This window comes from Silurus aristotelis (assembly GCF_946808225.1).
Source record: "Silurus aristotelis genome assembly, chromosome: 3".
NCBI lineage: Eukaryota > Metazoa > Chordata > Actinopteri > Siluriformes > Siluridae > Silurus > Silurus aristotelis.
Window position 1 is genome coordinate 3,950,257 of NC_139576.1, and position 14,137 is coordinate 3,964,393.

A 14,137-nucleotide genomic window follows, 5' to 3' on the forward strand; every position below is an offset into this window, starting at 1 on the left:
GACATACACTTCGGCTCATCGTCTTGTTGTACGGTGAAGTCTGTTCCAATGAGCCGTGGTCCAGATGGAACTGCATGGTGCTGAAGTATGGAATGGTTGCCATGTTGGTTCCTTTCATTCTCCAGAATAAGTCTCCAACTTTCCCTGCACAAAAACGACCCACAAACCATTAAGCTTCCACCTCAATGTGTGAGTGTGGGGGTGAGGGCAGTCTGATCACATCTTCTCTCGAGTTCTCCTTCTCCTCCTTTTTCTCTTCTAATTCACAGTCCAATTCTTGTGTGGTTTTACCTTTAACCTAATTTGTTGCAAAGAAGCAAATGGAACATGCATTTTATCTCAAGAAACACAAAAGACTTTTTTCACACACTACACGTTGTTGAAAAATGACGGCTAAGGAACTTTGGAACATTGTGAAACAGCAGAGAGATAAATAGTGTCTTTTCTCCTTTTAGAGCTCTTCTACAGCCTCTCAGAAGTTTTGTCAGATGTTCTCACTTTTGTGGACTCTGGCAATGTTTCTCTTGTCTCAGACACACTGCTGCAGGCTTTCCAGTCCACTGTGAAAGCCACGCTACAGGTTTGAGACGCATTCCTTTCTCATTCACAGGAGCTTTGTCTTTTTTATGTGTATTTTTGTGTATGTGTATAAGCAGAAGGCTGAAAACTATTTTTTTTCCTTCCATTGACACGTAAGCCATTGATACAAAGCTTTCACATGGCATACACCTCTCTAAAGAATTTTAAACATGAACTTTAGTTACCTTTCGGCATCAGTTATACAGTAAGTGACTGTCCACGATGTAAAAAAAAAAATAATTCACTCCAATGGCATATGAACGGCATATATGCCACTGATATATACATATATATATATATATATATATATATATATATATATATATATATATATATATATATATATATATATATATATATATATATATATATATCAGTGGCATATATGCCGTTCATATGTCGCTCAATAAAAACAAAAAAAATATTAGTGATACTTGTGAATGAGCCGTTACTATAGAAACCAGAAAAAATGCAATAACATATTAATATAATACTTGATGTAAATACAGTACGACTCCACAGAGGTAGTTTGGCATGAGAAGTGATAATGATGGTGATGGTGATGATTGTGATAATGATGGTGATGGTGATAATTATAATGGTGATGGTGGTAACAATGACAGTGATGATGATGATGATGATGATGATGGTGATGGTGTTGGCGAGGACGATGGTGATGATGGACATGTAACAATGACGACAATAATGACAATGATGATGATTATAACAATGATGATTATGATAATGATAATGATTATGATGATAAAGATGATAATGATGATGATTTGCTGACCCCTGCAGGTTCCTATGAGCAGTGAAATGCTAAACTGCAGTGCAGTGGGGAATCTTTGGGAGGAGGTCACTGACACAGTGGGGATGAACAGCAGTGTCTTTACAGTCTGGTGTACCGATCATCTCCTTCCCCTCCTTAACATTTACTACACCTCCACTTATCAACCAGCGGCCCACAATGTCACAGTAAGACTTTGAAAGAAATTTTTTTACCTCTGCCTCCGACACTGGAGACTCCTTTAATAAATATACTCTAATGTCCTTACTTTTTACAATTCGTTTATATTTAGTCTTAAATTGAAAGTTACTGTGAATGTGCTGTTACCATGGAAACGACACTTTATTAGAATCAGCTCATAAATATTGAATTGACTTCAAACTGGGAAATAAATAAGTCAAAAAATTTTATTTGTTTATCAGTGGTGTCTTTTTCAGCCCATCAATATGTGTGTGTGTGTGTGTGTGTGTGTGTGTGTGTGTGTGTGTGTGTGTGTGTGTGTGTGTGTGTGTTTTGAAAAAATTATTGTCCTTTCACAATCGTATTGGTGTAATAACAGAATCTGGCCACTAGGTTGCACTGTATACACGTTTTGACTCTATTATTCTTAACCTCTATTTTGGGTTATAATTGGTGTACATGTTATACACAGGTTATGGATCCTCAGTGGGTGAATGCTACAGTTGCAGAGATTGTCGGATCTCTGGAGGCGCTTTACTCCGACTCTCTTAATGAATCTCTAACCGTCCAACATCTAACACAAGGCCTGGTGGAGCACCTTAACCTCTCTCTCTCGACACTGGGGAATCAATCGGACTGGAGCGGACTCCTGTCCCAGCTGCAGAGGTGATCAAATCATGAAACAGTGTCTACATTTACGTTATTTGGCAGATGCCGGTATCCAGAGCGACTTGCGTTTATCTCATTCATACAACTGAGCAAGTTTGGGGGTAAGGGCTTAGCTCAGGGGCCCAGGTATGGCAGCTTGGTGTGGCTAGGATTAGAACTCACAACCTTAAGAGCCAAAATACGATGCCCTAAACTGTCAAAAGTATAGAAATGTATCAAATATCTCTGGATGTGGTGGCATGAGATTTTGCCTTCACTCGAACTAGGAGACCCAAACCTGTTCCAGCATGACAATACACCTGGAGCATGAGCATATATATCTCCTGCTATCTTCCCAGAACAACAGGAAATGAAAACTAAATATGGAATGGGATGTTCATAAAGAAGTGCATACCCATCTTATAGTATGGTGTCCACAAACTTTTGTTCATAAAGTGTAAATTTAAAACTCAATGCTACTTAACTTGAAAGTGTATGCCCATTAAATGTATATGGTGCCATCATAGAGAAAACGCCATCATGCACATATATATTATTCCAAATGTAAAATTATCCACCCCAGATTTTAAAGCAAATACACATTTGGGATCGTGAGACAGTTGGCGGCAGGGGATAATTACATTCGATTCCTCGCCTCACAACTGACCTGAGCAGATAAAGAGATCTGTGTTTATTTATTTATTTTTATTTATATATTTCTTTGCGTGTTATCTGCGTCGCATTGCATTTGTATTGATTTCGCTTTCCGTACACAAACCGATAATAAACTTAGGGATGATAACGATCGCATTGCGGGCATCCTGGCGAATCGATCACGTCAGACTGCAGAAGTATTGTGCGATAAACATGATGACCATATGAAAAATCCACGAGTCAAGGGTTTTCTATAAATACATTATTCCAATTCTAATTGTGTGCATAGTGTACCTTAAATGTGTGGTGGTCCTTATAAGTAGTGTACTGAGATCTTCCACTCCTACCAATGGAGCTCATATGCTCGTGCTCCAGGGGGCACTGTAATGCTGGAACAGGTTTGGGTCAAAGGAAGGTCAAGGGAAAGTTTCCTTCTTCCACGTCCTATACAATTTTGTGCCTCTGACTTTGTGGTAAGAGTTTGGTGAAGAACCAATTATGGCTGGAAATGTCAGGTGTCCCAATAGAATGTGAGTGAGTGAATCAGTGATAATTTCCTTGCCAGTTATATCATGAAACAGGGACGATGATTGGGTTTGAAAGCCGTGAGTGATTTTTCAGACCGATGTGAGAAATACTGACTCATCATATGCATATTCAAGAAATTATAATTGTTAAATGTAATTCTTATAATACACAAAATAGTGCCATTATGTCTACATTGTGTATAATGTTATACAGTACAATGTGCAAAAAAAGAGAACTGTAGCTCTCTATAGCAGCAGCTATTAAGTTACAATATAATATAGTGGGTGCTATAGACATAGACTGTATGTGGGGCTCGAACCCCCCGACCGTCTGATCAGTAACCCAGCGCCTTAACCCACCATACTGCGTGATATCTTTCAATACTTCATCTGTTCATGCTTAAAATATGTTTGTTCTGCTTATAAAAAAAAAACATGGCTTTTTATTCCCCATTGCAATATTTTTAGCATTTAAACAGATCCTCATTTGATGTGAAGCCTTCACTAAATGTTTCTTTTTGTTCTCTTTTCCTTGACCAGTCTTTCCGTTGTTCAAATGGCTTTGGAGAGTGCGACACTGCAACTGAATAACAAAGGCTGGGATCCATATGTCCTAGCGGTGCACAAAGTCATCAATTACACCCTGGGGAGTCAGAATGTAACAGCGATCCCTGAGATGGTCATTCAAGCCCTGGATGTGGTGCTCACGACTATGAATTTCAGTAATGAGCAAATAGATGGGTTTCTGAGTAGTGACATATTCGTCATGCCTAATAACTTGTCCAACGACCTGCTCATGAAGGAGGTGATAAGTAAAATCATCGATATGAGACTGTTTGGAAACTGGTCCATAATGTATGACCTGATAGGGCAACTGCTATATGTAGAGAACACAAGTGACATCTTGAGTGCGGTGAGTGAACTGGTCAACTGGTATAACTCTACTGAGGACACTGGAGTGTTTTTCGGCATAGAGATGCTCACGAAGTTGTATGATATGCTAACAACATTTGTGCCAGCTTCATACCCTCTATCGTGCCCCTTTGACCTCTTTGTCGGGCTTGCCAGCAATGCTTTGCATGCACTGCAGCATATCACTAGCACCACCAACCTCTTCACACCCATCAACAGCTACCTCAAGCCAATCCAAATGCAACTTGCTCTGGGGGACAATCTAAGGGATCTCATGAGAGCAACCCAAACTGGCAGGAGACCAATGCAAAATCTGACCAGAGAACCAGTGGATGACTTTCTCGACCTCCTGGAGATCAACTACCGCAACTTATCTCAGATTCTTTCTATCCCACTTAGCTCAGAAGAAATTTTGGAGACCATGCATGTTGTCTTTGCAAACCCAGATCTGGGTATCTTTCTCAAGGGTGTATCCAGGAACAACTACGGAAGTCCGGTCGAAGACCAAACTATCGATACAATCCTCAATACACTGACCTACTTGACTGATCCAAGCAATGGCCAAACATTTGTTGAGATGTTCACGCAGACTATCAGTCAAGCCTGGAGTCCCAGTGATATACAGCTGGCGGAAAGCTTGGGTGGATTTGTAGGAGTTGTAAAGATGCTCTCCCAGGAGTCATCTTTGAATATAGCTCAGAGGGTTGAGCAGATGGCTAAACAATTCACATCTGCAGCATCTTATACCATGGCACACCAAGGTAATGGCAGTGAAATCCTCACAGCCATCAACAAGATTATGTCACACAATTTGCAGCAGATACCGATGAACCAATCCATCCTTCAAAACATAATCAGCTCTGTAGCCTTAATGTCTGATGCACAGATTGACTTTGGATCATACATGATGGTGATCAACCAAACTTCTGATCTCATTGCATCCTATGTACCTTTTGAGGAAATGGTATATTTCAACATTTCAGCAAGGATCATGAAAGCTCTCGCCTTGCTCGAGTCGAATCCAACAGATCTAGAGCAAGTGGTGATGTCCAGTCACGAGCTCGCTGATTCACTGGGTCTCACCTTTGCCCTTTCTGGAATGGCCACACTTTCAAACAGTTTATCCATTGAGGAGATCGCATACCCTTTTGTTCTAAACAGTGCCTTGTCGGCTGAAATCTTGTTCAATCTTTCCACTTTGAATTATACCTTCGTTAATGATTTGGACCGAAGAACGATCTTGACCCACATGACGTCAAGTCTCCCGGCGCAAGTTCAAAACGACCTCCATCCTCTCACTTCGGCTCTCATTTTTGCTCTTTCGGATGTCTCTGATACAACCCAAATCCAACCTGCTTTCGATCGAATCTACCAAAATGTGTCCATGTTTATTCTAAAACACCTTAACCTCACTGAAGATTCCGTGTCCATGGGAATATATTCTGTCCTGTCGACTGTCTCAAATGAGGTCCTCGCTAGTCTCAGTGAGGGTCTAATGGGTAATTTTTCTATCCAGCTTCCAAATGTGCTCAACTCTCTACGAGAAATCATATCTACACTGTCTTTAGAACTACCTGCGAATGAACAAAAATACCTGAATGGCGTTTTTAACTTTATGGAGACAATGGCCTTGACGCTGAACCACACAATAACCACAAAGGACATTGCGGGTGGAGTGGATATGATTTCCCTCTCTGTCCAACACCTTCTGGGGCTGATTCCGAACAACAACATGGAGACCTCCAGTGCCATTACGAGTGACCTGGAAAATACTGTCAAGAAGCTGCTACAGGTTCTGTCGTCAGGTCAAGACCCTCGAACTCAGAGTGCGAACGTGACCGACGAGATCCTGAACACCATTCAGAACTTGCTCACCGTGGCCAACAGCAGCTCAGAGAAAGATCTGGCTACTGCAATCCTGGGGGCCTTTGAGATGAACCTTGGGTCTCTCATGGAAACCAACGACACCAACTGGGCTCAGACGTGAGTCCTTTTTATCTTTCATTTATTTGAAGCCATTGGTGCTGGTTATAAAGCAGAGGAGAATATCTCAGGTTTATTAATATCCTTTAATTTCTTTTGCCTGGCTGGCATTTAACCCTGAGCAAATGCTTAGATGTTCAAATCCACGCCTGAAACGAGAACTCTTTCAGGTTCAGGGAGCTAAATCGGCATAATCAATCATGGCTTGACACATTTTTAGAGCGTATTATGCACAAAGAGCTGCACGTGCAACACTGTAATTGGGTCTATAGTAAAAATCAAATCAGCCTTGGTGGGTTAATAACACGTTTCATTCTTTCAGATTGCAAACAGCGTTTTTATCCATCTCCAACCTCCTTCCTGCTGACCTTCAGTTCGGTCCATTCAACAGAACGATCTTCGAAAGTTTGGCCAACGAGCCTCCAGGTATCGATTTACTTTCCTTTCTTACAGAAATTACACTTTTTTTGTGTGTGTGTTCTGAAAACACATTATTAAGCTAGCTATAACTCAGGCACGCAAGCTTATTTAGCAGATTTTATATTACCCTGTAATGGTCCAAGGCAAATTTTCTCATTTACATTTCATTCTGTTTCTCTACACCATTTCCCAGCATAATTCTAATTTGCTTAGCTCATAAAACACGATCAACACGGGGGCCACGTGTAAAAGCCTCACTGATTTCTCTGTAGACTAAATCTCCGTTTCACACTTTTCTCTAATCCATATATATATATATATCAAATGTTGGCTTCAAGCCTATTATAAAATTATACACACACTGTGTATATTATATATATATATATATATATAATATACACAGTGTGTGTATAATTTTATAATAGGCTTGAAGCCAACATTTGAGAATACACTGTAATAAGCGAGGAGGCCAAACAATCCTTGACATCCTTGTTAAATTTCATTAAATTCATAAATCTGCAGTCTTTAAGGATTTCATTTCTTTCTAATTTAATAAAAGTTGTTTACTTCACATACTGTATATACACTATATAGAAAAAAGTTTGTGGACACTTGAGAAGTTCAGTAGGTGCTTCTTTTTAAACATTCCATTTCACAAATCATTCTGGGAATAGTTTTATATCTTCTTGGAAGATGTTCCACTAGATTTTGGAGTGTACAAATAGAAATGTGTGGGCTCATTCAGCTGCAAGAGTGTTCATAAAGTCAGGTACATTTACATTCATGCAGAGGTGGAAACAGTAATAAAATATTCTTTATAAGTTAAAGTACTGTAAATTCAATAATATTTTACTTAAGTACAAGTAAAGTTACTGGTCGCAAAATTTAAACACATTTAAATTGTACAATGGAGATGGGGTGGGGGATTCTAGTGTACTTCAAACAAAACATACTAAAGTAAAAGTACAATTACAGAGTTTAAAAACTACTTTTAAAAGTAGAAGTACACAAAAAAACTACTCAATTGCAGTAACTCGAGAAAAAGTAATTTGTTACTTTCCACCTCTGCATTTATAACATATTTATCCAGAGCGATTTACAACAAAGCAGTGGTGCTGGGATTTAAACTCATGACCTTCTGTTTCAAAGTTCATCGCCTTAACCACTGAGCCACCATCTCCACTTATTGATGTAGATAAGATGAGGAGACCTACAGTGCAGTCAGCATTCCAATTCCTCCCTGAGCAATTAAATGTCAAGGAGCCATAAGTGGAAGCTTGGTGGTCCTAGGATTTAAACCCAAGACCTTTTGATCAGACGTTCAACGTCTTATCCACTGTGCTACCATTTCTGCAGCTGAAAACGTCTTATACTGTTGTGTGCCTCCAAAATTGTAGCTACAATTTGGGTAAGAACCAAATATGGGTAGAAAAGTCAGGTGTCCCAGTACTTTTGCCAATATAGTAAAGAAAACAATACTCACTGTCCATCACTACATATTCATGAGAAATTAGCATTGGGGCATTAGCATTAGTCACGTCCTTATCTCTGATTATTTTTGTCACCCCTGAAGGTTTTGTAGATGTAGTGAAACTCGAAATAGGAGTGTAGTAATGATTTCTGTTAGGATTTGTTTTCTATCAGCACTGAGTATTTTTCTTCTTTTTTTCACTCTCTGTCTCCAAAGAAAATCTGAATATCCTGCTCCAGACAATAAACACAGTGTCTGAACTTTTCTCAACCAGCTGGACGAACGACAGCTTCGGAGCTCTACTGAATGAAATGCAGATAAAGGTCAGAACTGGCATAAATCAGTGCGAAGTTTGAGGGGAACTTATGAAGTTCAATTAAATTTTATTTGTATTGCGCATTTGACAATGGACACTTCAGCTTTACACCAATTGTTCGAATACTGTTATAAATTAGTCGTCATAAATTAGTCCCTATAAGTTTATCCCTAATGAGGGAGCTAATGGTGACACTGGCAAAAAAATCTCTAAGATGTTTTGAGGAAGGAAACTTGAGAGGAACCAGTTAGTTGGGAACCCATCCTCATCTGGGGGACATCAAATCTCTATTTATTACAGTTCCATCATTGTTCAGGTTATCAACTGTTCACTGATGGACACATAAATGTTGCAATGTAATATTATACCTTGTCGCAAACGTTTTATATTAATTACAGTCCAACAGGATGCGGTTTGTGAGTTCGGACTAGTGTCCCCCCTGACCATTCAAACGAAGAGCGTGAAAATGCTGAGGTAATAAAATGCCTGCTAGATAGCCCCGGTTTACGCAATGGTCTTTAAAATAGATTGTAAGCTACAGGGAGTCCCAGTGTTCATTGAGAAGGGCTTATGGTGCCCTTTGAGCCCAGCAACACGTGATGTGATGGAATGAAGATAATGGACTATTCGAACAAACTTTATACATATTCGTGGACAAAAATATATTCAAACGTATGTCAGAAATTTAGATTTCAGTCAGTTAGTCAGTTAGTTGAGTTTTGGCCAGCAGAAAAGGCCTTGCTGGCCCACCACTGATAATGTATGTGTGCATAAACAGTGTTTAGAGGTATTGTACAAGGTGTAATCAAAAAGTTTCAAGACTTGTTCTGTTTACAAAAAAGTATTTTATTTATCTACACGCTATCACCTTTAAAATTGTCCCCTTGCACGGCAATACAGTGCTCCCAGTGTTCCTGCCACACGAAACCTTTTGATACCATTCTCCTATATACAGAGGTAGATTGAGGTAGATTGGGTCCATATCGATATTCCCATTATAAAATGTGTGTGCGCAAAATAGTCGTTGCTATCAGTAGGATTGATCTAATAATCAGGTGCCCACAAAACTTTGACCACTGTTCATTAATTCATAGTCTGTCCATTTAAAAGAAACATCATAGAGCAATTATAAATCCAATAACAATTCTGTATACTGAATTTCTTTGGCACCTGTGGGTGGTTGCATGTTGTTCCAGCCATTGCAATACAGACACTTCAGGGGATTAGGTCTCACTTGTCATTTAATTCATTTTGTCTTTGTTTTGTTTTTTTGCATGTGACAGTTTCACCTCAGCGCTTCTTGTATCTTTTTTATCTCACGAGGCCTCTGTGGTTAACGCATTGCTGCTTTCCCTGTTCTGACTCGCCTGATTAAATTCAGCATGTAATTATCCATGCTGAAGCAGGTGTGTAAAACCGTGTGGGGGGGGAATCACACGGTGCGGCTCAGCCTGTCCCCGTGGCCCCAAAATGCGAGCGCAGAATGAAATCAGCGTTGCTTTGCTAGCTTGTCAGTGATGGAGTTTGAGTTGCGCACCAATATTACACTTTTAGTCTTTGTTTACTGTTAAACCATTCCCTCTACGTTTCTATAGGATTTATTTGAGGCTGTGCATGTGTGTATGTGTGTGTGGTAAGTGATGTTCTGTACATACAGAGAAAAAGTGAAAGCAATAAAAAACAACTACAGTGATCATCCTACCTCAGGGGGGTCTTTAAAAACCATCCCAGTAATTAATACTCACATGTTTACTCCCTCCACCTTCCGAGACCTGCCGATTTGCTGCTTGGGTGAAAGTACCGGCTGCGTTTAGAGTGTCAGAGCATTGCTGATTCTCAACAGAATTGTTTTTCCTCTTTACGTGTTTTTCTCTCGGGAATAGACTGGACAAACAGTTTCTGTATTGGTCATTTTAATTTCAGCTCAAAAATGATGAATTATACTACAACCCAAATTCCAAAAAAAGTTGGATCAATGGTTAAAATTGAAATAAAAACAGAATGCAATGATTTGCAAATCTCATAAATCTGAACAACAAAAAAAAACAACAAAAAAAAAACCATATTAAATGTTTAAACTGAGGAAATGTTAAGCCATTTTAAGAAAAAAAAAATTATTTTGAATTTAATGGTTGCAACACGTCTCAAAAAAGGCAAAAAAAAAAAGTTTGGGAAAGTAAGTTAAATTTTGCTATTAATGAGGTTAATTAACAACAGGTCAGTAAGATAATTGGGTAGAAATAGTGTAATATAGAGAAGCAGAGTCTCTCAGAAATAAAGCTCTGCAGAGCTTCACGAATCTGTGAGACTGTGTCTACAAATTGCGAACCATTAAAATTGCAAAGCAGTTATATAGCTCATCATTTACAGTTCACAGTATCATCAAAAATTTCAAAAAATCTGGAAAATTCTCTGTGCACAAGGGACAAGGACAAAAATCAACTTTGGATGTCTGTGATCTTTGGGCCCTCAGGTGGCCATTAACACCTAAAGGAATCATTGTCTGTGAACACAGTTTGCTATCAAGCAAAGAAAAAGGGCCATCATTTGCTCTGGGCCGAAGCTCATTTAAAATGTACTGAAGTGGAAAACTGTTCTGTCATCAGACAAATTTAATTTTTTTATTTATTTTTTGAAACCATAAACACCACGTCCTCCGGGCTAAAGAGGAGAGGGACCAGCTGGCTTTTTATTTATTTAATTATTTTTTTTTTTATCAATTCTCAGTCCATAAAAGCTGCATGGTATAGGAGTGCATTAGTGCCTGTGGAATGGGCAGCTTGCACAATTCGGAAAGGCTCAATCAATGCTGAATGGTATATACATTTTTGAGAGCAACAAAAGCTTTGATTCAGAAATAATATTGCATACTTGAACAAGACAATGCTGCATCTTTAACAATTGCCTAACTAGTAGAGGTGCTGAACTTGCCTTTAACCATATGAAAACATTTTTGCACTATGAAACGAAAAACACAACAAAGGACACCCAGAACTGTTGAGCAGCTAGAATCCTGTATCAGACACATATGGGACAACATTCCTCCCCCAAAACTTCAGCAACTGGTTTCCTCAGTTCCCAGATGTATATGGACAGAAGACGTGATGCTTCACAGAAGTAAACATGGCCCTGTACCAAATTTAACTGCCATTACATTTAAATCAAATAAAAAAAGTTAAACAAGTTTAAACATGTGATATGTTTTCTATGTTCTGTTGTGAATAAAACATAGGTTTATGAGATGTGCAGATCATTGCATTCAATTTTTATTTACATTTAAGCTAGTATCCCAAAATTTTTCGAAATGGGGTTGTACAACTCCTCCTCCTCTTCATCCTTCTCTTCTCCCTCCCCCTACTAATAATAATAAAAATCGCGATTGGGACACTCCTAAAAAAATACGAGTGGTGCGATATTAATGAAATTATTAATAAAAATACTCCTCTTCATGCGTTTTCTCTTCCTACTGCTCTTTAATTAAGTAAAAAATAAATAGTCATGAAGTCATGAAGATCAGAGGAAAATGATCAGCTTGGAAAATCAGGAACTGGTTGGTCTCACGGTTCCATAAGCAGTAAATGATAATCTGTATTGAGGAACAATATCAGGAATAAAGAGTAGTGCTGAAAGCTAACAATACCTACCAAACGTGTCACAGAATGCAGCTTATTCAGGTTGTAAAAGGTTTAATGTGTGTCTACAAAGTGCCGGTGTGTTCAGAGTGGTGATGGTAATGATGATGCTGATGTTGATCGTTTTGTTTGTGTTGTAGGTATGCCTTATGGAAAACCTCGAGTCTGTTCAGCTGTTTAGCCAAGCTCTGTCCCTCAGCCCTGGCTTGCTGTGTCACACGGCTCTACCCAGCATCCAGGCTCTTCATGTACTCGCATTTAACCTGGTAAACCAGACCACCGGCTTGTATGATCTTCTCTACCAGAAAATAATTGGAGACCCCAACACATATGACCTCAAAGTGGACTGGTATAAACCACACCCAAAAACATTTCTTCTTGCTCATGATCATAGCAGAATGCATATATTAATTTCTTACTTGGTTCCTTGTAGGACCACCATCCTTTCCAACCTGCTCGGGATCGACATCAGTGCTTTGCCGAGCTTGAAGGCCAACCAGACCACCCTAAGTGAGATGCCTAACATCCTGATTCTCAAAAATCATCTGCTTTGATTACTCCATATTTATCCTTGTAGCTTGCATTCTAAATGCTAAATGCCGCAAATGTAAATGTAAATGAAATAATATCCCTGATTGTGAAAACCAAAAGAGGTCCATCTGTAGCTCACAATTTAAGATTTTTGGATCACAAGGTTTTAAGTTTGAAATCCAGACTTAGCTCCTGTCATGTCTCTTTTACATGACTAAAATGTTGCCCTCATTGCAATGTACATTAAGTTTTATTTTTTGGATTTTAATGTCCTGTCAAAACATTTCATATTTCAAAATGTGCAGCACATTCAGACAAAAAACACAAAACGTTCAGGTCTGTAATATAAGTTTGTGAGGGTGGGTTTATGGTGTGCGTGTGCATGTGCATGTGTCTGTGCGTGTGTGTTCATGGTGTTTTGTATGTGTATGTCTCAGGTGACGTGAAGGTGTCTGACATGTTGAAGAACAAATCCATGTTTGTATCTAAAGTCACCCAATACACCAGCATTTCTCCTGAAGTCCTGAACAGACTGCTGGAGTTGCCCCTGCCTAAGAGCAACCTGCAGGTGCTAAATCTCTCTCTCTCTCTCTCTCTCTCTCTCTCTCTCTCTCTCTCTCTCTCTCTCTCTCTCTCTCTCTCTCACACACACACACACACACACACACACACACACACACACACACACACACACACACACACACAAAATACTTTAAAAATTTTTACCAATAGTGTAAGTCGAGGGAAATTTCATTTTGCACCAGTAGTGTAGGATATGGGAATTTACATTATCACTATTAGTGTAGGATATGGGAATTTACATTATCACTATTAGTGTAGGATATGGGAATTTACATTATCACTATTAGTGTAGGATATGGGAATTTACATTTTCACTATTAGTGTAGGATATGGGAATTTTACATTATCACTATTAGTGTAGGATATGGGAATTTACATTTTCACTATTAGTGTAGGATATGGGAATTTTACATTATCACTATTAGTGTAGGATATGGGAATTTACATTATCACTATTAGTGTAGGATATGGGAATATTACATTATCACTATTAGTGTAGGATATGGGAATATTACATTATCACTATTAGTGTAGGATATGGGAATTTTACATTATCACTATTAGTGTAGGATATGGGAATTTTACATTATCACTATTAGTGTAGGATATGGGAATTTACATTATCACTATTAGTGTAGGATATGGGAATATTACATTATCACTATTAGTGTAGGATATGGGAATTTTACATTATCACTATTAGTGTAGGATATGGGAATTTTACATTATCACTATTAGTGTAGGATATGGGAATTTACATTATCACTATTAGTGTAGGATATGGGAATATTACATTATCACTATTAGTGTAGGATATGGGAATTTTACATTATCACTATTAGTTTAGGATATGGGAATTTACATTATCACTATTAGTGTAGGATATGGGAATATTACATTATCACTATTAGT

At 38.6% G+C, this 14,137-nt stretch overlaps 1 protein-coding gene across 2 annotated transcripts in view; it reads left to right on the top strand.

Annotated features, from left to right (window-relative positions):
- The first annotated feature begins 435 nt into the window (after window positions 1–435).
- LOC310723345 (glucosylceramide transporter ABCA12-like) overlaps window positions 436–14,137 on the top strand; it is a 62,459-nt gene continuing 48,757 nt past the window's right edge. Inside the window, exons 1-9 of one of the 2 annotated variants that reach the window (XM_083536197.1) lie at window positions 436–580; window positions 1,381–1,557; window positions 2,022–2,215; window positions 3,919–6,273; window positions 6,596–6,699; window positions 8,381–8,487; window positions 12,253–12,461; window positions 12,546–12,622; window positions 13,081–13,211. In XM_083536197.1, the coding sequence (XP_083392323.1) occupies window positions 1,387–1,557; window positions 2,022–2,215; window positions 3,919–6,273; window positions 6,596–6,699; window positions 8,381–8,487; window positions 12,253–12,461; window positions 12,546–12,622; window positions 13,081–13,211 (3,348 nt within the window). In that variant the 5' untranslated portion in view covers window positions 436–580; window positions 1,381–1,386. The remainder of the gene's footprint in view (window positions 581–1,380; window positions 1,558–2,021; window positions 2,216–3,918; window positions 6,274–6,595; window positions 6,700–8,380; window positions 8,488–12,252; window positions 12,462–12,545; window positions 12,623–13,080; window positions 13,212–14,137) is intronic. The other variant, XM_083536198.1, reaches the window with a different exon arrangement.